This window comes from Leptomonas pyrrhocoris, assembly GCF_001293395.1.
Source record: "Leptomonas pyrrhocoris isolate H10 chromosome Unknown, whole genome shotgun sequence".
Lineage (NCBI taxonomy): Eukaryota > Euglenozoa > Kinetoplastea > Trypanosomatida > Trypanosomatidae > Leptomonas > Leptomonas pyrrhocoris.
Window position 1 is genome coordinate 534 of NW_015438372.1, and position 26,658 is coordinate 27,191.

The following is a 26,658-nucleotide window of genomic DNA, read 5'->3' on the forward strand; positions in this document are numbered from 1 at the left end:
AAAGAAAGACAACAGTAGAAAAGAGAAGCTCCATTGGGGCGTGCAACGTTGGGAAGGCTTTGGTTGGCTGCTGGCTTCTGGTCTCGGGGGTGCTGTTGTTGCGTCAGGGGGGGGGGGACACCAAACGCCAACGAAAGCGCAGAGCAAAGCAGCCCAGCAGCCGGAGAACCCCAACGCGTAGGAAATACGTGACTGATGTCAAATACCTTAATTTTGCGTTTGAGAAGAAAATGACCTTCACAAATCGCCGCAGTCGCCCATTTCACCTGTCTCCAGTGCACAAGGTTGTTTTCCCGATGGCCGACAAAGCGCGTCAAGAGCTTTCCATGTACAAGCGGTTGTGTTTCAAGGCATTTCTGCCTTTCATTTGAGTTCTCCTTCTCCATGAAACGCTCGCTCTTTTTTGGGTCCATTCTTCTTCATTTTTTTTTTTTGCAGGACCTTCTGCCACTCTTTTTTCTCTCTTTTACGTCGCTCTTCTCAGTGAAGTCGAAAGAGAAACAAAATGAGCCATTTAGAAGATCAAGCAATAACCGGAAAGAGTGATTCAAAGACCGGTGATTCGCCATTAACAATGATGGAAAATCGATTGAACGAGGAGATATCGAGACGCGAGAACGCCGAAAACGACGCTGCTGTGTTGCGTGAAAAGGTCAACGAACTGAGTATCAAGTTGGCTGCTTTTTCTTCGTCACAAGAAAAAGAGGAGGTCGCAACGGCAAAAGCCGATGGAGCTGTCTTAGCTACATGGAACAGCCAAGGTTCGAGTCAAGTGGCAATCCTGCAGGCTGAAAATCAAAAATTACGCCATTACGTCAGACGTCAAAACGCATTAATAGACGTTCTAAGTCGACAAAAGGTTCTTCTTGAAGCCTCCACCGCACTCACCATCTCATCGAAAGACTTTGTCAAAGATTTGGAGTTGGAAAAGGTATAAGCGTTTTTTCTTCTGTGCTCTCAACACATGGTGTGCTTATTCAGCGAAAAAGTTGCCTTTTGTTTTGCTTTATTTTGGGGGTCTGATAGTGGTGCTGTAATTCTGTCAACTCTGCTTGGAAAGAGAAATAGAATAATGATCAGAGTAATTTAACGTCAATTGTAGTTTATGTTTGTTGCGGTACGTCTACTGGAATCGATGTTGAAAAATGCGCTTTTTCTGTGTCTCTGCGTACGCATCGCATTTTTTTTTTGGATAGGTTTGCGTTCGGCACATCATGTGGTTCTCACCGGCTCTCCAAAAAGGAAATTAGTGAACACTTTATTCTTTGCCTCATCCTACTTCTTTCTTTTTGTCCGCAATGTAACATGCTGTTATTTTCCCTTCCGCTTTTGCGCGGCAAAAAGAGCATACTGTACAGCTGTTGTATATTTCTTTACAATATCACGACATCATTGTTGCCTGAAAATGACTTGCGTCACCGGAGACGAAACCGGCATTGTCAAAATATGGGACATATCAAAAAGCAGCGGCGCTACGCTGAAGTTCTCGTTCGGCGAACAGAGTCGCAAGCGCGCGATAATGGGAATGTGCTGGCAGGATAGCTCAACATCGTCCATTGCTTTTTCGTCAAACGATGGAGTTGTTTCGCTGCTCAATTTATCCGATCGAATTATCACCTCCTCTATCAAAGCGGATTGCGTTGCTGGATTACCAAATGCGATGTCGTTCGTAAAGGGTAAGTTAGTTATTCTTTCAAAAGACGGCAAGGTAACGTCGTTCAATAACGAGCTTTCAGATGCAAATACATTTGACGCCAATGGACCTCTTGATGCCGCACATATTCACCGCAAATTTGGGATGATTGCCATGGGAGGACGCGAAAACGACCTTTGCGTGTACGACCTTGCCTCCCAGCAGCTCGATGTTCCTGTGTTTAAGGCACGCAACGTACGCGACCACATTTTGGATGTTCCGTACCCTGTTTTCGTGACAGGAACTTGTGTCATTAATCCGTACGTTTTTGCTACTTCTACCGCCTATCATCAGGTTCGTTTCTACGATCGCCGGGCGAACGACAGGCCGGTGCAGGAGTTTGAAATAAGCCGCGAAATTGAGCGCCGGCCGACAACGATGTTGCAATGGAACGCAAACAAGTTTCTCATCGGAGAGGCAAGCGGTGATGTTCATTTGTACGACACTCGCCGTGGTTTCACCTCTCGCGCCAAGCTTCGTGGCGGCGTGGGAAGCGTACGCTGCATGGCAAAGCACCCTTCTGGTCATCAGATTTTAGGCGTTACGGGGCTGGACAGAAAGGCCCGTCTTTACCACGTTCCGACCGGTAAACTGCTGATGTCCATTTATGTGAAACAGAAATCCAATTGCTTGCTTCTAGACAAGCAGATGCCTCTCACTGATAAAGTCTCGTCTTATAGTGGTATTGTCAATACGAAGCAACCCGAAAAGGCAAACGCTCTCGGAGACGCTCTTTGGGATGACATGGACCCAGTGATCGACGAACTGGATGAAAAAGAGGTGGCTGGAAACGAGATGAAGGAGCCGAAAACAAAAATGCGCCGAACTGAATACTAGTGGGAAAATTAAGGAAAGGATTTATGAATGAAATCAAACAATCTGTCTTTGTGCACTATACGAAGGTCATAGTTGCTCATTCCTTTACCGAGAAGGCAATGGTCAAGGTAACATAACGTTTTGTTGTTTATCTCAACATATTCCTCTTAACTCGCGTAACCCTTTTTTTTTTGCTAGCATTGGAGACGATAAATAAGGAAAAATGGCCGCACCATTATAGAAGAAATCGAAGTTGTTAAGGATAAAAGTGATCTGGGGAGGATTTTTCCACCTCGTTGAACGCAAAGTGGATGCAGATATGCAACGGTGGCCTTTGGGCGACTGTTCTGGGTGCAAATTTCGAACGTAAAGATGCTTATTCTTTGCGACTATGTAAATTATAGATGACCGACTCGTTTTGATTTCCAACTTCGTCACACCAATGCCCTTCCTTTCTTGGTTCCGTTCGGGTTTTTCGTTTTTTCTCGTTTGCCGCAATCTTAGGGCTTATATATTTTTTATAACCTCTACAAACCCCACCTCTATCAAAAATGGCCTCTTGCCGTACCGGTCGCCTTCCCATGCCGGATGATCCGCTGTTCAACCCGACGAACATGCCCGGTCTCCGTCACAGCAGCCGTTTCGCCGCCCTTGGTATGCTCGCTGTCATCTGGATTATGTACGAGAAGCTCCGCCACTCCCACCATTACATCACCTACAAAGGCCCTGAGAACCCTTTTGCGCGCATTCGTCACCGCCGCTTCCCTGGTGGCTCGTTCATGTTTGGCTGGGGTAACAACGGTCTGAACCGTGATTGCGGCGTGAAGGAGTTTGAGTGCTGGGCGGGTTACACCGGTAAGGAGTACACGTACTAGTTTTTAAATATATTCTTCCCTTGCTTTCTGTAGTATGATTAGGTAGATATTAGGCAATCTAGCATCTTTTGTTTTCAATTTCGTCAGAGGATGAAATCAAAATCATATTTTTTAAAGTTCATTTATGTTTACTCTTTTCGTTCTGAAAAGCAACAAGGAACGTCCAGCAAAAAAAAAAAAAAGAAGTGATGCTAGTGATTCATTATCAGTTGGCTCCACTTCTCATCGGTGTGCATGTCAGTAAGGCGCGCGCGGCAAAAATGAACCTCTTTGTGGAACGAGCTTTTTCTCAGAAAATCCCGGAACGAAGAACCATAGGAGTCTGCTTTGTTAAATTGCGAAGCTTATTGTGATAACTGTATGCATCTATGAAAAAGAAAACCTATCTGCTGCCAAGGAAGCGCATAGTCCTCTTTCTCTGATAACCTTTTTTCTCTGCTGTCTTTGATAATGATACTTGACATTGGTGTCTTCTGGGGTGTGTTACATGTGTAAGTTTTTATTTACTTTGTCACACTGTTTACTGGTAATCTTTGCGTACGAAGTGTCTTTTTCTTCATCCATAGCGGTGCATCTCCTATATATTTTCTAAAAATACAATTACAAGGATAGTGTTTAGTTAGGAAAATGGCCTCTTGCCGTACCGGTCGCCTTCCCATGCCGGATGATCCGCTGTTCAACCCGACGAACATGCCCGGTCTCCGTCACAGCAGCCGTTTCGCCGCCCTTGGTATGCTCGCTGTCATCTGGATTATGTACGAGAAGCTCCGCCACTCCCACCATTACATCACCTACAAAGGCCCTGAGAACCCTTTTGCGCGCATTCGTCACCGCCGCTTCCCTGGTGGCTCGTTCATGTTTGGCTGGGGTAACAACGGTCTGAACCGTGATTGCGGCGTGAAGGAGTTTGAGTGCTGGGCGGGTTACACCGGTAAGGAGTACACGTACTAGGTTATAGTGACTAGAAGTCGATGCTTTTTATTATTATTCTCAAAGTTCTTTAGCAACAAAACTATTCTTTTTCTATCTCCAATAATGGGCTACCAGCAAACTAACTCAAGGTCAACAGTAACAGTAATAGAGATTGTTCTAGTCCGCTCGGTGTACATGCTGTTATCCATCAAATAATTGATGCAGAAAAGCAGCGAAACAGCAACAATCTTTCCCGTTTGGCTCTGTGACAGTTTAAACCGTGTTTTCATGCGTTATGAACAGGGACGTAGTACCTACAGTTGTTTACTGTATTTCTGGTGGAGGTTCTTTAACGGCTTTGCTTCTTTCTCTCCTCATTTTCCCGCGCATACACACCAGCTGTACGTGTTTGTTTTCCGTTAGTCTTGCCAAACTACAGGAAAAAAATGAACACGTCAGAGGAGTCTAGGGCAACGTTGTCACAGGACGGAGCACCGTACGATCGCCGCAAATTCGTTGAAAGGATGCAACAGTATTCTGAATCTGTGACATCCTTTAGTTGGCTACTCAGTGGACCCTCAGGCTACTTTGTAGTGGAACCATCCCAGACAGCCACTGAGCCGCCTTTGTAGGCGAGGCGACTTTCGTGGTTGTTTCGCTGCTGTATTTAGAAGTTCATTTAGAGCCTTCGTGTTGAGACTTAAAAAAGAAAAAACCGCTACTACTCTTTAGATTCTCGTCAATTCACCCAAACGACAATAAAAATACTTCCACGAATGCTGAACGATTAGCAGATTTTTTTTTTCTTTCTCCTCTTTCGTCTTTCCAACTATGGTTTCACTCGATCAATTGCCAGTCATTGGTGGCGTTTTTCAAGCACAAGAGAAATATGTAAGAAAGGTAGGTGAAATCGCTCTAGCATTCTCACCATGCGGTCTTAATGCGTCTCTCTATTTCTCTTCTTCCTCTGCTAATTATTCTTTAATTATTTTCATCCAGAGTTATTGGCTTGCTAGAAGAACCATGGAGGTCAGAGACTTTATTCGGTACTTTCCCAAATCGGCTCTCAGTGCTCAGTACGTGCAGTCACTCGATAAAGCAGAGCAGCGAGACCTAGTCGTGAGCCTCGTAGATGACGCTATCTTTTGCGATTCTTGGGAGGCTTATTTTAGTTTTGCGGAGCGCAACAATGTGACTATCTCGGAAGAGGTTGCTTTGGCAGCAGTGCAAGCCGTTGGTCTCGATCCGCTGAGCGTGACGTTGTGGGTAAAGGCAGCTAACTGCTGCGGCTCCTCGGAGTCACGAATGAATTTGTATGAATTTGGTCTCTCTGTTCCTTTATACAATTGGCAGAAGCTGTACGCTGAATACCGCGCTTTTGCAGAGCAGAACGGTACGAGAGAAGTCATTGCAGAAGATGAATGTGAGCGGGTAGCAGCCGTGGCGCTTCACGAAAAGTGGCCTGATCGGTACGCACGCTTTGACACCGATGAAGAGGTCCAGAATGTCCGGCGTGCGTGGCTGGTGCACGTGGCCGTCATGATTTCCGGTCTTGACAGCGGTGTCCTCGCTAGAGACCTGCAACTTCGTCGGATCGAGTTGGCTATGCGTCAGATGTGTTGCCAGCTGCCTGCTGATGATTCATGCTGGTACCAGTACGCGTTGTTTCAGCTCCGCATTTTGGAGGACAGAGAGGCCGCCAAGAAGACCATCGAGAGTTGCCTCGCCGCGGCAGGGCCGTCGTTTGCATTGGACAACGTTGCCTCGGTCGTCTCCGCCGCGGTAGATGGGCGTAGTGGTTCCGCCGATGCCGACGCGTTGCCTGCCACAGAGGTGATGCTGAAACAGCGTTGTGCCGCTGAGAGCTTGGTGTTAAACGGTGTCACCAAGGATGGAGTCCAAACACTCCGTGCGGCTGGCAAGGCGGCGGCGCAACAGGGCCTCGTCGATTGGAAGATCTATTCGCAGTGGTGCACTGCGGAAGACATGACGGCGAACAACTCGAAGATGGCGGCAAAGGTGCTCGAAAACGGCATGGTTTGCTGCGCCCACTCTCCGTCCGATGCAGTTCTGTTGGGCAGTGAAGCGGCGCAGTACCACCTCTTGCAGCGGCACGAGCGCGAAACTCTCGGGTACGCGGAACAGCAGATCGAGCAACAGGCCGGACAGCACCATCGAGGTCGGATTCTGGCCTCTTGGAACTCCTTGGTTCGCATCGAGAGACTTTTAGGACTCAGCTTCTCCAAAGCAGCGAGGCGCCGCTCCGAATTGTTTCCTCAAGCGCCGATCCTCACGTTTCTCGAACACTGCCGCGTAGGCGACTATCTGCCCTGCAGCAAAAAGACGTTCAATTGGATTCAGTTTATCGAGGATTACAACATGGACAAGTTGTCCGTGGAGGAGACGCCCTTCCAGGGAATTGTGTCGCAGCGGAAAATGACACTCGCAGCGCGGCCACAGCCGACCGTGGAGTACGAATCTCCCGATGACACACTCTGGGAGGCATTCGTGCCGCCGGTGAACAGTCATCCGCCGCGCGCGACGGACGATCCGGACGAAGTCACCGGAGTGCGGGAGCTGCGCGGGAAGCTGGTGTACCGCGTGAAGGTGGACCCGCGAACCGCGGCGAGGTGCCGGCGGGAGGAAAGGACGCGCCGACAGACGAAGCTGGGTGTGGGGACAACGGAAGGCGGGAGTGCGCTCAAATCGATGCTGGGCAGAGTCAAATCTGTCCACCTCACCGAGTACCAGACGCGCAGGCTGAACGCGGTTTCCGCAGATTGGCTTGTGCGCCTACTGACGTCGTCCGAGTTGGATCTGGAACGCGTGCTAAAGGAACGCGCGGAGCGTAAGCAAAGCGAGGAGGATCCTCGATGGGAAGAAAAGCGGTAGCGTGGGTACAACTGGTACACCTTTTTTCGCGCACACTGGTTACCGATTGCGTTGTGTGTGCGTTCTTAGTTTTGTTTGTGTGGAGTGAACTTCTCGAAAATCCGTGTCAGTGCGAGAATAAGGAGCTCTAAGACAAATCAAAGGGACCAAATATGATAGGGGTGCTTTCTTGTCTCTAAGGAAGAGAACTGTCGAAGTAAAGTGCGGGGTTTGGATTTCACGGTCCACTCGCAACTCGGCGACGTCGTTATTTGCGCCACGAAGGATGCAAAATGGTGTTCCTCCTTTGGCAGGGCCGCGTTGTACTGTCGAATTGCTCAGGGCGTCTCCCTGTGTTGTCGTCTGGGAGTTCTTCATCGGTGTAAAATACGTTTGTTGCCACCTTCATCTTTTTCTTCCTGGCCTCTTTGTCGTATCGCTTTCCGCTTTCTTTGTCAACGTATGACAGATTAGCACTATGATGCAACAAGAGGAGGGAACGCAGGAGGCGCTGCGCGTGCTAGGACGAAACCCGTTCGAGGGCATCACCACCAAGACGCGCCTGCGACAACTGCTGCAGACCCACCAAGGGCGTGACAAGGTGTTCAAGGTGGCACAGTACCTCATCCGCATCAGGCTGTGGTGGAACTCGGTAGATTTCAACGTCAACTACATGCCCGGTGAGGAGTTCTCTCGCCTGGAGAAAAACCTCATGACAATTATCAACAGTCGTCGTATGTTCCGATTGGGCCGTTTCTTTGGTGAGTTTGTGCGGATGCGCGTCACGCTGATCAAGGCCTCGGAGCTCGTGTACATCCCCGTCAGCGGCGGCCAGTGGATTGCCCTCTTCATTCAGTGCCAGATGATTTTAGACATGATCGCTCGTAGCCTCCTCTTTGTTAAATCGCTCTTTGAGGACGTCGCGTTCCTTGTGCAAAAAGGTTTCTTTCATAGCAATGTGGCGGGCCGACTGATTTACATCGCCACCCGCTGCGGCCTTCCCGTGCTCACCATTGATCTTTTCCTCAACACGCTGCGCCTCTATCAAGGCATTCTCGACGCCTCCGACCCGGAGCCAACACGGGAGATTATGTTCTCCAAGGACAACTTCTCGCTGCTGTCCAAGTACGATCGCGTGGACAAGCTACGCCGCAAGTTAGCGTCCACCACGGACGAGAAAGAAAAGCTCAAGGAGGCGCTGAAGGCGCAGCAGGTTGGAGTGGATGGGGCGAGTAACCAGAACAACGTCTACGTCACGTCCTACGCGGAGCTGCTGTGGACCGACTTTGAGCTTCATTGGATTTGTGTCACGGAGACAAAGCTGCTGCTGGACATCTTTGTGGCCTTATCAAATTTGAGAGAGTGGAAGCTTCAGGGAGCCGTGAGTACGGCGGGTCTTCTATCGGGATTCTGTTCGGTGTACCGTGTTTGGACGTACGGCCGCTAACCCGTGACCACCATTCTGTTCTATGCTGTTCCCCTTTTCCGCCGCCACCACGACGACTTCTTTGCTTTTGGTGTCACGGGTTTTTTTTTTCTGATCAGGCATCTGTTTCTCCTCCTTGTTTTTTGTGTTCTATTAGTCTTCGAATACGCACGGGAAGCGTTCCGGCTATGCATTTATTTGTTTCCGCAGGTGCGCGAATGTGTCTTGAGTAGCTCAAGCTCTTCTATGCTGATATAGAAGTGCGACAAAAGTGCTTATAAACTTTATTCTTTCAAAAGACAAAATGTCCGAAACAAAAAAACTCTTAACATTCTCCGATATATTACGCTGCCACGATGGATTAAAGTTTTTCGCGGGTTGCATCTACAGGTCTTCGCGAGACAGCATCTGTTTGCGTGCAACAGCAGGTGCTCCTCTTCTTTTTCTCCCAACAGGGCGTCTCTTCGTGCCCCGTTTAATAACCGCACCGGATATAGCACGGTGATGAGTCTGAGGTTCGTTTCACCTTTTTCTTCTGCCATCTCCTCCTTTTGGCGTGTCTAAGCCACGTGGAGCGCCCGTCTTTGCAAAGGGCAGTCGAGATCACTTTCGTCTTCCTTCCACATTTAGGTCCTCTGCTTGTGCTTAGCGTCTTTTCTCTTTTCGGATAATTCTACGCAGCTTTTGCAATGAACAGTCTTTTATTGGCGTTTCTCTTTTTCTTTACTGCCGCCTTTGTGCTGCGGTGGACGAGATTGTCCAACCTGCGAGGCGCCGCTGTGCGCGGCGACGTGCTCGTTGTCTTTGCGCACCCCGATGACGAAGCTATGTTCTTCACACCGCTGCTGACGTCCCTGCGCACCCGCAACGTCGGCGTGCACTTTCTCTGCCTCTCCAACGGCAACGTTGACGGTCTCGGAAAGGTGCGCGAAAAGGAACTTGTCGCCAGCGGCGCCTTCTTCGGTGTGCAGCGGCGGAACATCAAAGTAGTTGACCGTTCCGAGTTGCAGGACGGAATGCGAAACGCGTGGAGCACAACCGTGATACGAAAAGAAATTGAGTCCTACATGCAGAAAGCTGGCAACATCAGCACCATCGTTACCTTTGACAAATACGGCATCTCAGGCCACCCCAACCACGTTGCCGTGCACAACGGCGTGCGCGACCTCAAAGAGAGCATGCCACCGGGCATCATTTACCTGCAGCTGCGAACGCGCAACCTTCTTATGAAATATATCGGTCCGTTGGCAGCCTTTTCCTATACAACGTTCGCAGCGACCTACGTTAGTCGGACAAACTTTGCAGCTCTTATACACCCCGCGTCATTCTGGGCCAGTATGGCAGCTATGCAGCGTCACGCGTCCCAGCTCGTTTGGTTTCGCTATTTGTTTGTGTTATTTTCGTCCTATACGTATGTCAACGAACTGGAGGAGCTGTAGGGCGGCGGCTGTTGCCCGTTGGAGAGGCTGCGAGCCCCTCAGGACTGTGGATCGTTGGGGAAGCGATCACGGGAATCGGCTTGTTTGACCTTACCAGCGCATTTTTTGGATGCGTGTTTGTCCTTCGCTGTTGTTACGTTCCTGTGCCCGATCAATTACTCAAGAGATATCCCTTCGACTATACATATCGTCTTCAACAACCATCATCAAAAAGGTTTTGAAAACCTAACGGCTTCTTACTTCAACGGTGATGACGTATTCCTCAACAATAGCGTTCGATTTATTCTGCTGAAGCTTGCCGATTGCTTTGTTAAAGGAAACAGAGGCATCACGCAATCAATATCGCCTGTTGCTTAGTGTGAGATTTTAATGGGTACACATGCAAGGACCTCCGCCTTTGTTGCACGCAGAGCTGCGCATCGTATGGCAGAGACTTAACCTGGCGTGCACCTTCAAACGGCACTCCATCACTGCAATCTCATTTTTCCTTCTTGAAGCTTCGTTGATGTTTGCAGAGACCCGAAAATGAAGATCCCACTGTCGCGTCGCCCACCCACTGCAGTATTTCAACCGCCATCAAGCTGGCGCGTAGCCTACAAGCGTATTGGAGAGTACAGACATTCGCTCCCCAAACTGGACGGCGATGATCCGTCTTCGTGGTGGCGCGGCGAAAGTGGCGACCCAGAGACACGGCGCTTCCACATGCTTGTTGGTTTGATGCTGAGCGCTTTGGCAAGAGAGACGACGTGTGCGCCGGTAATGAACAGCTTAATTCAAGATGGACTCACCCCGCAAAAGGTCCAGTCGATGGGAGAGGAGAAGCTACGAGAGCGCATCAAGACCGTCAACCTCTGCAACAACAAGGCGAAGCATATCGCACAAACTGCCGGCATCATCTTGCGTGACTACGACGGCAAGGTGCCGCGCAAGTACGAGGAGCTCATCGCCCTTCCCGGTGTCGGTCCGAAGATGGCCAATTTGTTCTTCTCAGTTGCGGACAATCGTTTAGTCGGGATTGGCGTGGACACGCATGTGCATCGCGTTTCGCAGCGACTTGGGTGGGTGCCACCGACCGCGAAGACGCCCGAGGACACTCGCAAGTGTTTGGAGTCGTGGCTTCCCCGCGAGCATTGGGCTGACCTCGACTTTGACTTTGTGACGTTGGGACAAGACTTCTGCCGCGCGAAATATCCGAAATGTGAGGTTTTCTGCGTGCAAGATCTTTGCCCGCACGGGCAACGCCTCAAGAAGCCTTACGTAGTAGGTTGTCTCGTTTGCGCTGTCTAGTGCTTCTTGTCGTAAGCGACGCCCGTCTTGCGCGTCTATTTTATTATTGCCTTTCCTTCGGGCGTTCTTTATTTGCTTTTGCTGGGACGCCTACGGTGCAAAGAAGAGCGTTGAATGCACAAATCGCAGCACAAATGGGAAGGCAAGAAACAGCTGTTCTGTTTTTGACGTCTTTGACGCATGAACACGGCATTGCAAATCAGTAAGGCGTACTTGTTAACTCGAGCATTAACGCGATCAAATTCCTGCGCTATTTTTTCTGACTGGGATAGTCCACATTTGCAATTGGCGGACGTTCTCTAAATGCACCGTCTCTGCGGGCTCTCATCGTCGGGTGTCTCACACTGTGCTTCTCTACAGTTGCTCATTCGTTGTCCCAACTTCTCCCGCTCTCCTCGATCTACTGTGCAAACTTTGAATGTTGCAATTTGACTTGCTCGTCAGCCGGGAGTACGGAGCCTCTCTCGTTCGCCATTTCCCTAAGTAGCAACAGAGAAGCAGATCTTCATCATGAAACGGATGGCGTTTGTTCCTCCGTCGGACTGGGCCAAGCTCTACGCCAGGCTGGAGGACTACCGAATGACGTTGAAAGCTCCTGTGGACACCATCGGGTGCCACATGCTGCGCGACCGGACCGCGTCGAAGGAAACGCAACGATTCCACACGTTGGTGGCGCTCATGCTCAGCGCGCAAACAAAAGACGGCGTGACGGCGGTCGCAATGCAAACACTGATGCAGCGCGGGCTCACACCGCAGTCGGTCCAAGCAATGACGGAATCAGAGCTGGACTCCTGCATATGCAAAGTTGGTTTCCACAACACAAAAGCAAAGCATATTAAACAGGTAGCGGACATTATTGTGAGGGATTACAACGGCAACGTGCCGCGAGAATACAGCGAGCTGATCGCCTTTCCAGGTGTTGGACCGAAGATGGCGAATTTATTCTTTCAAGATGCAGATCATCGCATCATCGGCATCGGTGTGGACACACACGTGCATCGCATCTCCCAGCGCTTCGGCTGGGTTCCCAGCACTGTGAAGACGCCAGAGGACACGCGCAAGGCCCTCGAGTCGTGGCTGCCTCGCGAGCACTGGGGCACCGTTAACCACCTGCTGGTGGGTCTCGGGCAGACAATCTGCACCCCACTGCGTCCCAAGTGTGACGCGTGCAAGCTGAGCGACGTCTGCCCCAACGCGTTCAAAGAGACGAAAGCTGCGGGTGAACCGAAGCTGTCGACGCTGAGGTCTCCCAAAAAGAAGCCACGAGCGGCCGCTGGACCATCCGATGACGTTGCCGAAAACCCAACGCGAAAGAGAGAGAAAAGATGAAAAGGAAGCGAAGCAAGACGCGCTGCCGTTTCGCTCCTTCGTGTGTGTGGCCGCTCAAAACGATCGACGAAGTGGGCGTTGAAAGACGCTTGCGTTTGTTGCTTCTGTCTCTTCACATCTGCTCCACACACGGCGTTCGCGGCTGGAGTGATACTCACTCCAAGCAGGGCACGGCACTTATTTAGAGTACTACAATTTCTTGTTTCTGCCCTTATTCGTATGCGTGGCCGGCCGCACGAGGTCTCTTCACACAACTACCTGTAAACGAGACGAATAATAGCAGCAGCAAGGAAATAGAGGAGAAATCCATGTTCCGCGTTTTACGCGCTGTGCCGCCCTCGCGACTTATTTTTTAATAAAATGGTGGTTCTTCCGGCGTCTTCCATTGTCCTTCCCTTCTCTATTTTAAAGCGAGAACAGCGCTTTTCAGTTTGTGATTTGAGCCTTCATCTACGTTGATTTCCCCCTTTCCACGCTTCCCCTTTCTTTATGTCTCTTCACCTCTTCCACATCACATAGATAACGCAAGCCTCCCACTCACTTTCAGCTATCCAGCTTTTCACCGTCCGCCCTCTTTACTTCCGTATCAAGAATCGACGCCAGCGTCCCGGAAACGGAAACAGCTCATCTTTTACCTTTTCGCCCCAGCCGTTCGCAGCAATGTCGTACCCGTCTCCCTTCAGCCGCAATGTTTACATTGCCAGCCTTCCGGAGGACTACACGGAGAAGGATCTCCTGGACCTCTTCTCCCCGTACGGCCGCGTGATCTCCTGCACCCTGAAGTACGACAAGGACACTGGCCTGTGCCGCGGCTACGGCTTCGTGCTGTTTGAGAATGAGCAAGATGCGTTGAACGCCGTCATTGCGTTGCAGGGTCACTCCATCCGGAACACGCGTGTCCAGGTCCGCCTGGCTCGCCCGGAGGCTTCTGCGAAGAAGATGTACCCCGCGATGATGCAGCAGCAGCTGATGAGTGCGTGCATGCCGTACCAGCCGGTCTACGTCATGTATGTGCCGTCCCCGATGTACTCCCAGCAGCAGTCGGCGGTGCAGGGTTAACGAGTGCTTCATAAATTGCTTTAAAATTTTATCTTTTCTTTTCCGACGCCTTGCACGGACGAATTCGCATAAAGTGACGATTCTGAACGGCAAGGGAAGGCTCTGGAGAGAGAAGACCAACCACAAGCAACAACCTCAACAAAAAAAAACCCTATGCTTTATAATTTCTTTTGTACCTACAATATATAAATATATAAATATATATTTATATATTTTTTTTTCTCAAAAAGAAAACAGAACTTAGTGAATTTAGGCTTCGATTCTCCAACTAACTTCAACTACTTTTCGCTTATCTTACGTTATTTCAAATACCCCTTTATTTCAACTCTGACTTACACTGCCGCAGTGAAAATAGAGAACACAGTTTTGTTGACAGGAAAAAATTTTTTTTGACCAAGGAAGAAAACAGCAGTTACCTCACAGAAGTTTTTACCTCTGGCGGAGGCCACCTCGCACTCTGACGTCAAGTAAACACGAAGACAGAACGCAGTAAAGCAACAACAACACTACGGCGTTTTTCGTTTTCCCCGGAAAAATCAAAGGAATAACCGAGCTTTGCAAATTCCCAAAAAGAAAATAATGAAAAGTGAAAAGAGCCGTCTGTATTTCCGTCGTTCTCGTGTTTCTATCGAAATGGCGAGGGTGCAGAGGCGCCCGTACCATAATGTACACGTGGAAGCAGAATACAGAGAACACGTTGCCACTCATATAACCCATATATACTTTATCTTTCCTCTTCGCATTTCAGTGGGAATCAGGTTCATAATTGCGCTCTCTTCGTTTCTCATTTTCTTGCTTATGCTCCTTCCTTTTGCTCTAAAGCGCTATTTTTACTATTATTATTATTGTTTGATCTCTCTAAAGGTATTGACAGCCACTTCATTCTTCGGAAAAAGAAAAGACATCTCTGTTCTTAAAGTCAAGGGGAGGATGCGGTGCGCAGACCTGTTTGTGCTTTTTGGGCTTCTTGGCCCATCTATCGCAGCTGCGTGTGTGTCTGCAGTGCAAAGGAGTTTACAGACGGGTCGCTGCGCTGCGGCATCACATCTTGGCGTCAGAGCAAGGTATGCTCCTCTGCACATGCGTGCGTGGTGACGTAAACTTTCGCACGTTGCCAAGCACACGTACGTAACTGTTTACTGGAGAATATTAAAAGATGAAAGGAGTGCTTGGGTTTTTTTCGCCGCACGTGCTCCTGCTTCCCCCTTTCTACGGACTATCTCTTTTTGCCTCTTTGTGAATTCTGTCACGTTTCTTCTTCTTCGTTGTCACACGGTTGTGGTGTATCATCCATCATAAACATCTCAGTTTTTCGCTGTTTTGCTGGCATCGCTTGCAGAACACCTCTGCAGAAACGCGAGCAGGTCCACACGTTAACTTTTTAATCCCGTGTGTGCGTGTGCGTGTGCGTGTCTGTGGCTGCAAAACATGGGCCCAAATCGCCAAAGAAAGCCGCAGAGTGGCGGCCGAGGCGGCCGAGGACGTGGCCGGGGGGCCGCCCCTGCACCGGCGCCGGCCAAAGCGACGCCGTCCATGATCACCAACGCCGGTCGCGATTTAATTGTGGATGTTCTGCACCACGCTGCGAGTGGTGGCAGCGTGCCGGTGCCAGAGAAGCACTTTGACGCCAAAATCGGCTCCCGCATCACTTTTCAGCGCAACTCGCCGCTGACGCCGTCGGAGATCCTCCAGCGTCTCTACGAAGGCCTTGGATTTCCACGCGACCTCGTGACGCAGTATTTGACCGACCTCGCCGAAGCCAACGAGGTGCCTGCCTTCTCCGACGTATCGGAGCTGCTAGACGAAACGGGCGCCTTCCAGCCGTTCTTAGTTCGAAGCAGCTTTGAGCTTTTCAACTGCATGACGTGGTTTTCGCGTGAGGAGACCGACGACAAGATCACCCCTGAGGAAGGCGACGCGATGCTGGAGGAGGAGATGACTACGGTGGAGAGTCTCTTCAGCGACAGCTTCCTGGGGCGCAGCCACTTCGACGATGGCGACACCGAAGACCGCGAGGTCTACTTCTGCTTCCGCACCGCCGCGGACAAGCAAGTCCTAATTGTCCTCCGCTTCCCTGACTTCTACCCGGCAGAGACGCCCTCCGTCCACATTCAACCGCTGCGCTCTGGCACGACGGACGCGGCGCCGAGTCTGGTGGTCGCGCCCTCGTGCACCAAGGACATCTCCGCCAGCAACCGGCGGGCCATCATGGACGCGGCGGTGAACGCCATCAACGGCTTCGTGGGCACTGGCTGCCTCCTGGCCCTCGTCTCCGCCATTCACGGCGCTGTCACCTCTCAGGAGGAATCGCAGCCGGCCTCCCCGACGCCGCAGCAGGACCGCGCAGCAATTCTGAAGGAGCGGGCAGAGGCACAGCAGCAGCGCAAGGCCTTCATGAGTGCGCTGACGGGCAAACACGACGGCAGCAAGAACGACGCCGATGACAACGAGGAACAAGACCGCTTCATTCAGGTGTCGATGCCGGAGAAGGTGGAGCTGGCTACCGTCGACGCGGCCAGCATCATCCGCGACACACAGCGCCGGGAGTTTCTGCTGAAGGATGCTGCGCTCGACGCCACCCTGAAGGCGTCGTGGCAGAAGCTTCGGAAGGAGGGGACGCTGCGCAAGTCGCGCGACTCGTTGCCGGCGCACAACGTTCGTGAGACGCTGCGCAGCGCGTTGAAGCAGCACAATGTCGTTGTCATTGGCGGTGAGACGGGCAGCGGCAAGACGACGCAGATCCCGCAGTTCCTGTACGAGTTCATGTGCGAGGAGGGCAACGGCAGTGCGGCGAATATTCTGTGCACGCAGCCGCGGCGTCTCGCCGCCACCTCCGTCGCGCTGCGCGTGGCCGAGGAGCGCGACGAGGCGGTGGGCGGCACGGTCGGCTACAGCATCCGCCTCGAGAACTGCGTGTCGAAGAAGACGCAGATCACATACCTCACCACCGGCATCGTGCTGCGGCGGCTGCAGACGGACAAGTTTCTTGGTCGTGTGAGCCACGTTGTGGTGGACGAGATCCACGAGCGTGGCGTCGACACGGACTTCTTGCTGATTCTCCTGCGTGATTTGGTGCGGCGCAGGACGGATTTGAAGGTGGTGCTGATGAGCGCCACGATGGACTCCGAGCTCTTCGCCCGCTACTTCGACGGTGCCCCGGTCATCTCCATCGCCGGCCGCACCTTTCCGGTGAGGGTGATGCACCTGGAGCAGATCATTCCAGAGGTGCAGTACACCCTCGAGGACGCCTCGCCGTACGAGAAGATCAGCGGGGACAAGGAGACGCGTCGCCGCAACACGCGCAAGAATGTGCTGAACCTCGACCTGGAGGACGTCGAGGAGGACACGGAGCGGGAGAGGGAGCAGCAGAAGCTGGCCCGCGTGGTGAAGGCGTCGCCCAAGACGCTCGACATTCTTGCCCGCATGAACTTCGATGTCATCAACTACGAGCTTATAGAGTACATCGTGGAGTACATCGACAACGCCCTCCGCATTCCTGGCGCTGTGCTGGTGTTCCTGCCCGGCATGGCGGAGATACAGCGGTGCATGGAGCAGCTGTCCTACAATCCCCGTCTCGCCAAGGCGTGTCTCTTTTACAACCTTCACAGCTCGTTGGGTTCATCAGAGCAGCAGGGGGTGTTCCGCAAGCCGCCGCCCGGCAAGCGCAAGGTTATTCTGGGCACCAACATCATGGAGACCTCCATCACCATTGACGACGCCGTGTTCGTGATTGATACCGGCAAGGCGAAGGAGAACCGCTACAACGCTCGCAAGAGCCTCTCGGAGTTGGTCACGGTGAACATCTCCAAGGCGAACTGTCGCCAGCGACAAGGTCGCGCCGGTCGTGTGCAGGAGGGCTTCTGCTTCCGCCTCTTCACGGGGGCCCAGTTCGACGCCTTCGAGGACCACCAGCTCTGCGAGATGCACCGGGTGCCGCTGGAGAGTCTCATCTTGCAGATTTACGCTCTCCACCTCGGCGACGAGGTCGAGTATCTGCAGAAGGCCCTCTCCCCACCGGAGGAGCGCGCCATCCACAGCAGCGTCAAGGTGCTCACGACGCTCGGGGCGTTGACGGCCGAGAAGCGTCTCACCTCTCTGGGGCAGCACCTCGCGAATCTACCGCTGGATGTGCGGGTGGGCAAGATGATCATCCACGGTGCACTGCTGCAGTGCATCGACCCGGTTCTGACCATGGCCGCCTGCCTCGCCTCCCGCTCTCCCTTCATCGCCTCCATCGACTTCCGCACCGAGGTGGAGAACATGCGCCGCGCCTTCGCCGGGGAGACGCTGTCCGATCAACTCGCGTCGTGGTTCGCGTACAACAAGTGGGCCACGGCGGTGCAGCATCAAGGCGCCGGCGCCGCGCGGAAGATCTGCCAGGAGTGCTACCTGTCTCCCGCGGCCCTGCAGCAGATCCAGTCCACGAAGCGGCAGTACGAGCGCTACCTCGTCGAGGCGGGCTTCATCGACAACGCCAACCGCAGCCGCGTCTCGCCGAACAAGTTTGTTTTCCCGCCCTTCACGACGATGGACGATCGCGTGTTTGAGGCGGGCGGGCCGCTCTTCAACGACAACTCGAGCAGCAGCCGTTGCATCCTGGCATGCCTCGTGGCGGGGCTGTACCCGAACGTGGCCCGGCTGCGGGTGCGGCGCGGACCGAAGGGCGGTGGTGGTGGTGGTGGGCCGGGCCACAGCTTCGGCGGTCGTCCTGCCGTGAAGTTCAGCACCTTCGACGGCTCAGAATGCCTCATCCACCCATCCAGCGTGGCAGGGAAGGAGACGTCGTTCAGCTCCCCGCTTGTCGTCTACGTGGACAAGGTCAAGACGTCCGCCACCTTCTTGCGCGAGGTCTCCGTGGTGGCCCCCCTCCACGTCATTCTTTTTGGCAGCGGCAACTTGGAATATTTGCCGAAATACGAGGAGCTGTGCGTCGATGAAATGACAGCCTTCAAGTGCAGACAGGACGACGCAACGCTCCTGACGCACCTCAAGACACAGCTGGACTCTGCGCTGACACAGAAGATCAACGACCCGTCCAAGTCGTGGGAGTCGATCAGCAGCGTCGTCGTGCGCGCGATTGTGAAACTGTTGAAGGAAGACGGCGGCCGTGCCGGGGCTCTTACCATCGTCGACCGCCGGCAGCCACGCGCGCCGTTGACGGAGCCGCTCGTACCCGACGCCCCCGCAGCCGTCGCGGCTCAGCCGACCGTCCCGGACGACCAGCCTTTCAAGACCAACAAATCGTGTTTCCTGTGCGGCGAGACGGGACACGTCTCGCGGTATTGTCCGCACAACAGCGCGCACAGCAAGGGCGGGCCGCCGGTTCGCTGCTTCATTTGTGGTCAGTGGCATTTCCCTCAGGACTGCACGCTCGTGAAGCCGCTCAAGCGGTAGCGTAAAAATGTACGTAATGTGGGTGTATCGATGCGGTGCGCCAGCAGCTATTGGCTTTAAATAATTTGCTTCTTATTTCCGCTTTTGGAGTTTTCGGGGGCAGCGTTACAATGCCTTAATAACAGGGGCTTGCCATGAACATAACTGCTTCTTTTTTGTTTGCTGCACAAAAGAACCATTCTGGCGCCACCTGAAGAAGCCGTAAGAGCCGAATTGTGTCGATGCGTGTTTGACGATTCGCGGAGATTTGTTCTTGGTCAGTTTTGTCCGATGCGGCGCTCAGCTACTCCGGGAAGACGGAGAGCATCTTCTCCTCTTGCGCCGCGCACATCACTTCCGCGGTTTCTTTTAGCAAACATGAACACACGCACATCACTCCTTTCCACTTCTTCTCCTGCTGCTCTCTGCCGTTCCTTCAACCGCCGCCGTTTACCTCGGGTGTGCAATTCGCCTATAAAGACTGGCATTACCGTTTTGTCTTGCTCCTCATCTTCGACAAGCGCCATTGTGCCGTCAATTTTTCTTGTGAAATTCGCGAACTCGCACAACACCTCACACGCGCACCTCCTCTGTTTCCCTTCCACGAACACACCACGCAGCGTGATCCTCTTTCGTTGACGTCGTCTTACGTTCACGGAAACACACACACACGCACATTTCGCTCTTCGTTGTGGTTGACGCAGTTCGCCGTGCATTATTTTTTCCTCGTTTCGTCTCGTTTCACCGCCTCTTCGCTTTTACTTTTCCCCTTTCATTGCGCGTGTGTGACCGTCTTTGCGCGTTGCGCACCTTCACCGTAGACACGTATCCCCACACGCTTTTGTACGTACGCCAGTTTTTATTTCTCTTCGTTTTCTGGCCCCCACCTCTCTCTCTGCGCCGGTGCCGCCAATTCATTCTTCAATACGTTTCTATTTTTCGCTGTTGTCCAAATCTGAACTTCACTGCATTTTATTTCTTCTTCTCTTTTCGTTCGTTTCGTTTTCGTTTTCGTTTTCGTTTTCGTTTTCGTTTTCGTTTTCGTTTTCGTTTTCGTTTTCGTTTTCGTTTTCTGTCGTCGCGCCGTCGCGTCTCGCGATGATCAGCACGGCGATTTTCCCCCGGAACGCGAGTGCCTTTACGGCGGGGCAGAACCGCAATGTGTACGTTGCCAGTCTGCCGATGAACTTCGACGATCAGGAGCTGCACAACCTCTTCTCCCCTTATGGTCGCATCATTTCGGCACGTATCATGCGGGCGAAGAAGTCGCACCTGTCGAAGGGGTATGGCTTTGTCATGTACCGGGAGGTGAGTGCAGCCGAGCAGGCTATCCAGGGGCTGCACGGCCGCGTCGTCGGGGGCTCCCGCATCCAGGTCCGGTGGGCCAGCGCGGACGCCTCCACGACGTTTAGTAAGGTGTCGCACACCCCTGCGCTCCCGAGCGTGTCGACGCCGGCGGCGAGCGCGGCTGCCGCCATCACCACGACCGCGACGGCGGCTGTCCCAAACGCGCACGTGGTGTCCATCGCCACCAATCCATACACTCCTCAAATCCAGTCACAGGCGTACATGCTTATTGCGCCGACGATGCAGTACGAGCAGCAGCCACCGCCGCAGCCGGGAGCGACGACCTTCGCGCTCCATCAGAACTACGGCGCCCTCTTGAACTCACCGCTGGTGGTGGCAGCGAACAGCGGTGTAATGCAAGCTGCCTTTGCGCCGCAAAGTCCGCTGCAGCCGATACTGCCGCAGCTCTCCTCGTCACCGCCGCAACAGCCGATGCACCTCATGGTGCTCCCGAATGGTGAGCGGCACATCGTGCAGTTCAATCAGCTGTCTTTTCAAAACATCTAAGACGCAGCCGCCACCGCGTAGGTGTGCACAGCGTACACACTCCTCCGTTTTTGCGCGCAGGCGTGTGTTTCGCCTTGCGAAGCACCACAACTGGTGGCAGGCAAGACGCGCATTATCACTGGCGTGTAGGTTCGCATCTTTCTCTTCACTCGAGGTAAATCGCCTTCTACGACGTACATCCAAACGTGCTTTCTGTGTGCGGCCAATACGCTTGTGATTGATGAAAGCCTTTTTTTTTTCCTGTTGGAGTGGGCAGTAGACTCGCCTGTGTGAGGAGGCAGCGCCTCTCCAAACAAAGAAAAAGGAAGGATGCCAAAAAGGGAAAACCAAAACAACCTCTTCGCACGTCGGGCATTCATCAGAGCCGTTAAAGCTGATCGACAACGACACATAATCCGAAAAGCAGGTCTTTTACCTTTTTGTTTCTCTCACTTTTCTCTTTTCCACCCTTTCTACGGTAGTGTGCTTGTAGGAGTATTTTTGTTTTGTGTTTTTTTTTTCTGTTCTTTATCTGTGTTTGCGTGTGTACAGAGCGCACAGGCATCACACATACACACACACTCTTTTCATCTTTAAAGGAAAAAAGAAATCGTATCGAATGGCATGTTTGATCTGCAGTTGTCTCTGTCGCAACTCGACAGTCACAAAGTGTTTCCATTTTTCTTTCTTCACTGTTGGGTGTTATTCTCACCCGAAAACGCCCTCGCAATGTGTGATAAGAGACACACTTTATCTCGCCGTTATACAACCTCTATTATTTCTATTCTACAGATAGCTTCATAAACTCTGTTGTGGAAATGGAGAATACTGAGACAGAGAAAATCTTTTATTTTCTAAACTACCGTGCTTTCTCCCTCTTATAACTTTGTTGTACTCCTCAAGAAGGCCTGCGACATCGGTTTTCCTCCCCTAACACGCTTTACTGTAAATATTCTAATGTTTCTTTTAAAACTGTTCACGCAGCACAACGAAGCTCCTTTTCTGGTGTTGTTGTCGTGAAGCACAAGTATAATTTGTTTCGTGCAAGTGTTATATTTACGGCGCTGCTCGTTTTCTTCCGGCAAGCATAAGAATTAAATATGTATAACGTGTTCTTCTTTTTATTGTTTTCTCTTCCGTTTTAAAGCTTCTTCACTTCTCCGTGTAGTCGCGTGTTATACTTGCAAAAAAAAAGTCCAAAAAAACGTATGATCACATCACATCAACGTTCTCCTGTAGAAGGAGACGATCAGTTTTTTTTCTCTCCTTTTTTATGCCTCGTTTAGACGCCGTTTTGGTGTTCACTCTTCACTTTCTCTATCATCGTCGTACGTCCGTGCGAAACAGTTCATTCCCGGTTTTACGTTTGTTATTGCTGGATGTTCCTTGTAGATGTCGAATGAACAGAAGACTTGTGTTGGGAGCACAAAGCCGAAGCTACGTGTAGGAGAAAAACGATCGGTACAACTTGTCAGATGCTGACCTCTTCTCAGCGAAACAATGTGTGTCAGCGCTGATGTTTCCCGACGTCAGTACAGTGAGCTGTTTCTGTTTTCGATGATATGAGAGTCTTTTTCTTTTCTTTAGCAGTTTGATTTCGACTTGTTGCCAGATCTTGTTTCTTTTTCCTTCCTCATTGAGGTACTCCTTTATCTTCGTGCATTCTTCCTTCTCCTGTTTTTCTTCCTTTGTTGTGTTCCTTAAGGCTCAATTTCAAAGGCTCCCGCTTCCCTTTCTCTGTTGTTGCTGTGTTCTCTGTGTGCGCGACGTCACGGCCTATTTTTCTGGGCTCTCCCCCCTCGTCCCCGCTTCTGCCTTGTATAACATCGGCGACGAGTGTAATGATCAAAGACGAAGAAGAACGATGCTTGCCACTTTCCGTAGTTCTATATACTTTGATCTACCACGATGCCCTTCTCAAAATACTCTCTCCTTCTCCTTTCGCCAATGCGGTTAATTTGCTTTCCCTAGTTTCCAGTCGCTTCAACTATAATGCACGTTATATAACTCTGGCGAATCGTGCGTACACTGATGCACGATGCCTTTTCTGTTGTCTCTTTTTTAATAGCGGTTTTGCTTTCTTTCTTCTTCTTTTTTTTTGTTTCGTTAGTTTTGATTTTCGCTGCCGATCGGATTGTGCACGATCTCGGCAGCGCGGGTTCGCCTAGCGGAATGACGCGCGTGAAGGCAGAGAGCTGTGGAAACAAACAAACAAACAAAAAAAGGCTTTAAAAGTCTTGCCGTTTTTTCCTTTTCCTGTGCGCCAGATGTGGTGGATACACCGATATATATATATTTATATTTATGTGTTTTCCCTCTTAACGGTTTTATTTTCCAAAACAAAAGAGAACAACCGCACCGAAAGCGAAAAACGAGTGGTACGGTGTTAATGGTTGGATTGAGCGCATTTAAGCTTAATACGTTTTACTATTATTATTATTATTATTATTATTATTATTATTATTATTATTATTATCAGTGCTGATCCAGTTCTTTGAGCTGCATGCGATGGGAAGATGTTCCTGATCCACTCCCGTAGGAGAAACCACAGAGAGCAGCTCTCCTTTTGGGCTTTTTCTTTTTGCTGTCCTTTTCTTTTCATGCTCGTTCGAGTTTATTTGATTGTTTCCTACTCTCTATATGTTTTCTTCTCTCTCCCCCTCCCCCTCCCCCTTCCTATTCCATTCACTCTTGTCCTTTTTTTTTTCTTCTCTTCAGTTTCTATGTAACAAACTTTTTTTTTGTTATTGTTGGTGTGGGTGTCGAAGGTGTGATTTACGTGAAGATCCAAACAACGTGTCTCACACGACAAAGGACGTCATTTGAAGGAAGCACGGACTTCGGCACCGACAGTGCAGTGATAGTTTAGATGAGGTGAGAGTTTGATGACTAGCACCGTTTTTCTGTGAGCCAACGAAGAAGGGAGGAGTGTAAAGGCCCGGGATGCCCCAACTCCCTCTTCGCTGCTTCGACGCACACACAGGAATGCCTAGGTGCTTGCACCTACCAGCAGAGTAATTGCTGTTTGTGCTGTTCGACTTTTTTACGTTAAGTGCAGGATGTTTTGTTGGTTTCTCGTACACTGCTGTGATGTAAAATGCTTTGCCTTGCTCTAAGGTTCACCGCGAGCGCTTTTCTCTTCTTCTTTTTCTTTCATTTTTATTTTCATCTTCTTCAATTCCCTTTAATATGAAACGTAAAACCTATGTAAGCACTTCTGGGGTTTTCTTCTCCGAGTAATACGACGTATTTCTATCTTTTTTTTTCCCCTTTAATCACTTCGCTGACGAACGTAAACGAACGATGTTCGGAGAAGCTCCTCTCTCGAGCTCTACGTTGCGTTATTGCTCCAACCTCCTACTCGCGCTGTACTCTTTCGTCTGCTGATGTGCGAGGCTACGCAATACCACGTCTGCAGCGACGCATCACGTTGACACGTGTACGTTAAACGAAGTTCTTCGTGTTGGCGGTTTTTTCTTTTCCTCTCAGCGGGTGTCGTTATGTTCTTCTCCGTGCCTTCCTTCTCGGGTCTCGTGCGAGGCGTGGTGCTCGCCGGCGCAATTGTCCCTGACGTGTGCCGGCGCGCCCCATCACGGAGGGGAGCGTCGAGGAAAGGGGAAAAAACGGACGACGCGCGCGGCACGTACCACGAGTCAGAGAAGGCACAGCCGTACTGCACCGGTGGTGAAGCTAAAATGTGAGGCTCGTCAGAGGACGGCAGCTCGGAGCAGCACTATCAGTGACCGTCTTTTGGTGGTGTTTGATCACTCGAGACCAAAAAAGATAATACCTACAGAAATCTCCTAATAAAGCACGGCGAGCACAGCAAAAGAAGCACACCTGTTTGCTGAATCTACTTGGTTCTTTGGCTTCTCTTTTCTCTTTCAATCTCGGGACCACACATGCACATACGCGTGTTTGTTTCTCTCTCTAGTTCGGTGAACAACAATTTCTATTCCTCACCCTCCTCTCCCTCTCTCCTCTTCTTGCTCTCTTTGCTTTGGGCGGCTCTGCTCACTCGCTGCGTTGTGGCGTCGCCGCTTTCGTTCTTCTTTCGCCCCGCACCTCCGCCGCGCATTTCAATGCGAACGTTTCTTGAATGCGTCTCCCCCCGGCTGCAAAACCCTCAGATTTGACGATTCCCTCTCTCGTTGCTCGCCAACAATAACCGTCTGCTGTTCAACCCAACGAACAATAAATATCTCTTTTCTTTCTCTTCTCTTCATCGTATAGTCTGAAGATTGTACCCAAACACCCACACCCACGCACACACGCACACACAGTACCACACATCGCCATGACTCTGAGCTTCGACATTCTCGCCGGCAACAACGCCAACTGGGGCTTCGATGCCTTTTCCCTCGCCGGGGAGCCGCCGACGGTCCCCACGCTGTCCGCCGGAACCGCCGCTGCCCACCAGCGCATCTCCTCCGAGAACACGTGGACGACTGCGAGTGCCACCACGCCGGCGCTGTCGCTGCGAGGCTTCTCTGCCTCCCAGCGGAGTATCGCCGATCCAAACCTGGCCGGCAACGACAACGACGAGAACATCTCGCCCATGAAGAACGACTCGCTGTGCGTGACGCTGCAGGCGAGCGACCCAGCCGCGCGGGCCTTCGACAGCAACCTCTACGTCGCCTCGCTGCCGGACTGGTTCACCGATGCCGACCTCCACGAGCTGTTCAAGCGCTTCGGCCCTATCCTGTCGGCCAAGGTCATGTGCCACAAGGGCACGCACCACTGCAAGGGCTACGGCTTCGTGCTCTTCCAGCGCGTCGACGACGCCGCCATGGCGCGGTCGGAGATGATTGGACACGTCGTGGGCGGCAGCAGAATTCAGGTGCGCCGTGCGCGGTCTGCGGCCAGTGCGCCACTCGGCGACTGCGCACCTTCTGCCGCTGCCGCCGTCGGTGTTGGGGCTGGCGCGGCCCTCGTCGAGCCCCCGCGTGCGGCGCTGCAGTCGCCTCCCGGCAGCGGGTCGCTGAACGTGTCGCCGCACTTCATTCCGGCCAATCCGCAGCCCTTCCCCTCTCTCTACTCCGCCACGCCGACGTACTTGGTGGCGAACGGCGGCAGCAACCAACCCCGGCACCCGGCGCAGACAATGCTGGTGGCCATCCCGAGTGGACGCGGTGTCGTGCAGGGCCCCGACAACGTCGTGTACATGGTGTTGACTTCTCCTCAGATGCCGGCGGCCAACGTCATCTTTTGAGCTTTAAAAAGAAGAGGGTTTTCCCCTCTTGTAGGCCAACTGCATCTTTCGCCTTCCCCTCTTTTCTCCCTCCTTTTCTCGATTCACTGGACTTCAGCCCCCCTATTACTATTACTATTATTATTGTGATTCGGAACTATAAAGTTAAATATATAATCTTTCTTCACGTGCTCTCCTACCTTTCGATTACGTTCTCTACTTTCTTCTCTCTCCTCCAGCTCTATTCCCCCTTTCAGTTTTTCTAAAGATTTATCCATGAAGTTTATCTTTTCAGTGTACGTGTTCTTTGTGTACTCGTTTGCTGCTGTACTCCCGCCATGTCATATCGCGTACACAGCGCGTGTTTTTGTTTTGCTCCTTTGTATTACGATTGTCCCCCTCTCTTTTCGCGGTTGCTCTTGACGTTTTCATAGGGAAATCGCCCTCTCGCGCATGTCTATACAAGAAGCCCTGTGAGCTTTCTGAAGGAGGAAGCGGCTGTGATACCTACCGTTTGTGTGTGTGCGTGTGTAACTGTGAAGCGTTTTTTTTTC

The 26,658-nt window shown here is 51.7% G+C and overlaps 13 protein-coding genes across 21 annotated transcripts; all 13 read left to right on the forward strand.

The window, feature by feature from the left end:
* Positions 1 to 436: 436 nt before the first annotated feature.
* Positions 437 to 937, forward strand: ABB37_06819 (hypothetical protein; the record flags this gene model as incomplete). The annotated part of the gene is made up of 1 exon (XM_015805236.1): positions 437 to 937. The coding sequence occupies exon 1, from the start codon at positions 506 to 508 to the stop codon at positions 935 to 937; it is 432 nt and encodes a 143-aa protein (XP_015655849.1). The 5' UTR covers positions 437 to 505.
* Positions 938 to 1,104: 167 nt separating this feature from the next.
* On the forward strand, positions 1,105 to 2,530 carry ABB37_06820 (hypothetical protein; the record flags this gene model as incomplete). Its single annotated transcript, XM_015805237.1, has 1 exon — positions 1,105 to 2,530. Exon 1 carries the CDS (start codon positions 1,406 to 1,408, stop codon positions 2,528 to 2,530), a length of 1,125 nt encoding a protein of 374 aa, XP_015655850.1. The 5' UTR covers positions 1,105 to 1,405.
* Positions 2,531 to 3,011: 481 nt separating this feature from the next.
* Positions 3,012 to 3,384, forward strand: ABB37_06821 (putative mitochondrial hypothetical protein; the record flags this gene model as incomplete). The annotated part of the gene is made up of 1 exon (XM_015805238.1): positions 3,012 to 3,384. The coding sequence occupies exon 1, from the start codon at positions 3,061 to 3,063 to the stop codon at positions 3,382 to 3,384; it is 324 nt and encodes a 107-aa protein (XP_015655851.1). The 5' UTR covers positions 3,012 to 3,060.
* Positions 3,385 to 3,878: 494 nt separating this feature from the next.
* On the forward strand, positions 3,879 to 4,335 carry ABB37_06822 (putative mitochondrial hypothetical protein; the record flags this gene model as incomplete). 3 transcript variants are annotated; one of them, XM_015805239.1, is made up of 1 exon in its annotated part: positions 3,879 to 4,335. In XM_015805239.1, exon 1 carries the CDS (start codon positions 4,012 to 4,014, stop codon positions 4,333 to 4,335), a length of 324 nt encoding a protein of 107 aa, XP_015655852.1. In that variant the 5' UTR covers positions 3,879 to 4,011. The 3 variants fall into 3 exon arrangements, with proteins under 3 accessions (XP_015655852.1, XP_015655853.1, XP_015655854.1); XM_015805240.1 differs by having other exon boundaries at positions 3,928 to 4,335; XM_015805241.1 differs by having other exon boundaries at positions 3,949 to 4,335.
* A 358-nt stretch (positions 4,336 to 4,693) lies between these two features.
* On the forward strand, positions 4,694 to 7,188 carry ABB37_06823 (hypothetical protein; the record flags this gene model as incomplete). 4 transcript variants are annotated; one of them, XM_015805242.1, is made up of 1 exon in its annotated part: positions 4,694 to 7,188. In XM_015805242.1, the coding sequence occupies exon 1, from the start codon at positions 5,320 to 5,322 to the stop codon at positions 7,186 to 7,188; it is 1,869 nt and encodes a 622-aa protein (XP_015655855.1). In that variant the 5' UTR covers positions 4,694 to 5,319. The 4 variants fall into 4 exon arrangements, with proteins under 4 accessions (XP_015655855.1, XP_015655856.1, XP_015655857.1 ...); XM_015805243.1 differs by having other exon boundaries at positions 4,718 to 7,188; XM_015805244.1 differs by having other exon boundaries at positions 5,294 to 7,188.
* A 446-nt stretch (positions 7,189 to 7,634) lies between these two features.
* On the forward strand, positions 7,635 to 8,614 carry ABB37_06824 (hypothetical protein; the record flags this gene model as incomplete). Its single annotated transcript, XM_015805246.1, has 1 exon — positions 7,635 to 8,614. The coding sequence occupies exon 1, from the start codon at positions 7,646 to 7,648 to the stop codon at positions 8,612 to 8,614; it is 969 nt and encodes a 322-aa protein (XP_015655859.1). The 5' UTR covers positions 7,635 to 7,645.
* A 569-nt stretch (positions 8,615 to 9,183) lies between these two features.
* ABB37_06825 (N-acetylglucosaminyl-phosphatidylinositol deacetylase) lies at positions 9,184 to 10,032 on the forward strand (the record flags this gene model as incomplete). Of its 3 annotated transcripts, none has more annotated exons than XM_015805247.1 (1): positions 9,184 to 10,032. In XM_015805247.1, exon 1 carries the CDS (start codon positions 9,283 to 9,285, stop codon positions 10,030 to 10,032), a length of 750 nt encoding a protein of 249 aa, XP_015655860.1. In that variant the 5' UTR covers positions 9,184 to 9,282. The 3 variants fall into 3 exon arrangements, with proteins under 3 accessions (XP_015655860.1, XP_015655861.1, XP_015655862.1); XM_015805248.1 differs by having other exon boundaries at positions 9,189 to 10,032; XM_015805249.1 differs by having other exon boundaries at positions 9,222 to 10,032.
* A 495-nt stretch (positions 10,033 to 10,527) lies between these two features.
* Positions 10,528 to 11,319, forward strand: ABB37_06826 (putative Endonuclease III; the record flags this gene model as incomplete). Its single annotated transcript, XM_015805250.1, has 1 exon — positions 10,528 to 11,319. Exon 1 carries the CDS (start codon positions 10,735 to 10,737, stop codon positions 11,317 to 11,319), a length of 585 nt encoding a protein of 194 aa, XP_015655863.1. The 5' UTR covers positions 10,528 to 10,734.
* A 442-nt stretch (positions 11,320 to 11,761) lies between these two features.
* ABB37_06827 (putative endonuclease III) lies at positions 11,762 to 12,648 on the forward strand (the record flags this gene model as incomplete). Its single annotated transcript, XM_015805251.1, has 1 exon — positions 11,762 to 12,648. The coding sequence occupies exon 1, from the start codon at positions 11,830 to 11,832 to the stop codon at positions 12,646 to 12,648; it is 819 nt and encodes a 272-aa protein (XP_015655864.1). The 5' UTR covers positions 11,762 to 11,829.
* A 517-nt stretch (positions 12,649 to 13,165) lies between these two features.
* ABB37_06828 (putative RNA-binding protein 5) lies at positions 13,166 to 13,707 on the forward strand (the record flags this gene model as incomplete). 2 transcript variants are annotated; one of them, XM_015805252.1, is made up of 1 exon in its annotated part: positions 13,166 to 13,707. In XM_015805252.1, exon 1 carries the CDS (start codon positions 13,309 to 13,311, stop codon positions 13,705 to 13,707), a length of 399 nt encoding a protein of 132 aa, XP_015655865.1. In that variant the 5' UTR covers positions 13,166 to 13,308. The 2 variants fall into 2 exon arrangements, with proteins under 2 accessions (XP_015655865.1, XP_015655866.1); XM_015805253.1 differs by having other exon boundaries at positions 13,176 to 13,707.
* Positions 13,708 to 15,013: 1,306 nt separating this feature from the next.
* ABB37_06829 (putative Rna helicase) lies at positions 15,014 to 19,101 on the forward strand (the record flags this gene model as incomplete). The annotated part of the gene is made up of 1 exon (XM_015805254.1): positions 15,014 to 19,101. Exon 1 carries the CDS (start codon positions 15,136 to 15,138, stop codon positions 19,099 to 19,101), a length of 3,966 nt encoding a protein of 1,321 aa, XP_015655867.1. The 5' UTR covers positions 15,014 to 15,135.
* A 457-nt stretch (positions 19,102 to 19,558) lies between these two features.
* Positions 19,559 to 20,934, forward strand: ABB37_06830 (RNA-binding protein 5-like protein; the record flags this gene model as incomplete). The annotated part of the gene is made up of 1 exon (XM_015805255.1): positions 19,559 to 20,934. Exon 1 carries the CDS (start codon positions 20,179 to 20,181, stop codon positions 20,932 to 20,934), a length of 756 nt encoding a protein of 251 aa, XP_015655868.1. The 5' UTR covers positions 19,559 to 20,178.
* A 4,107-nt stretch (positions 20,935 to 25,041) lies between these two features.
* Positions 25,042 to 26,125, forward strand: ABB37_06831 (RNA-binding protein 5-like protein; the record flags this gene model as incomplete). Its single annotated transcript, XM_015805256.1, has 1 exon — positions 25,042 to 26,125. Exon 1 carries the CDS (start codon positions 25,211 to 25,213, stop codon positions 26,123 to 26,125), a length of 915 nt encoding a protein of 304 aa, XP_015655869.1. The 5' UTR covers positions 25,042 to 25,210.
* Between the last annotated feature and the right edge of the window lie 533 nt (positions 26,126 to 26,658).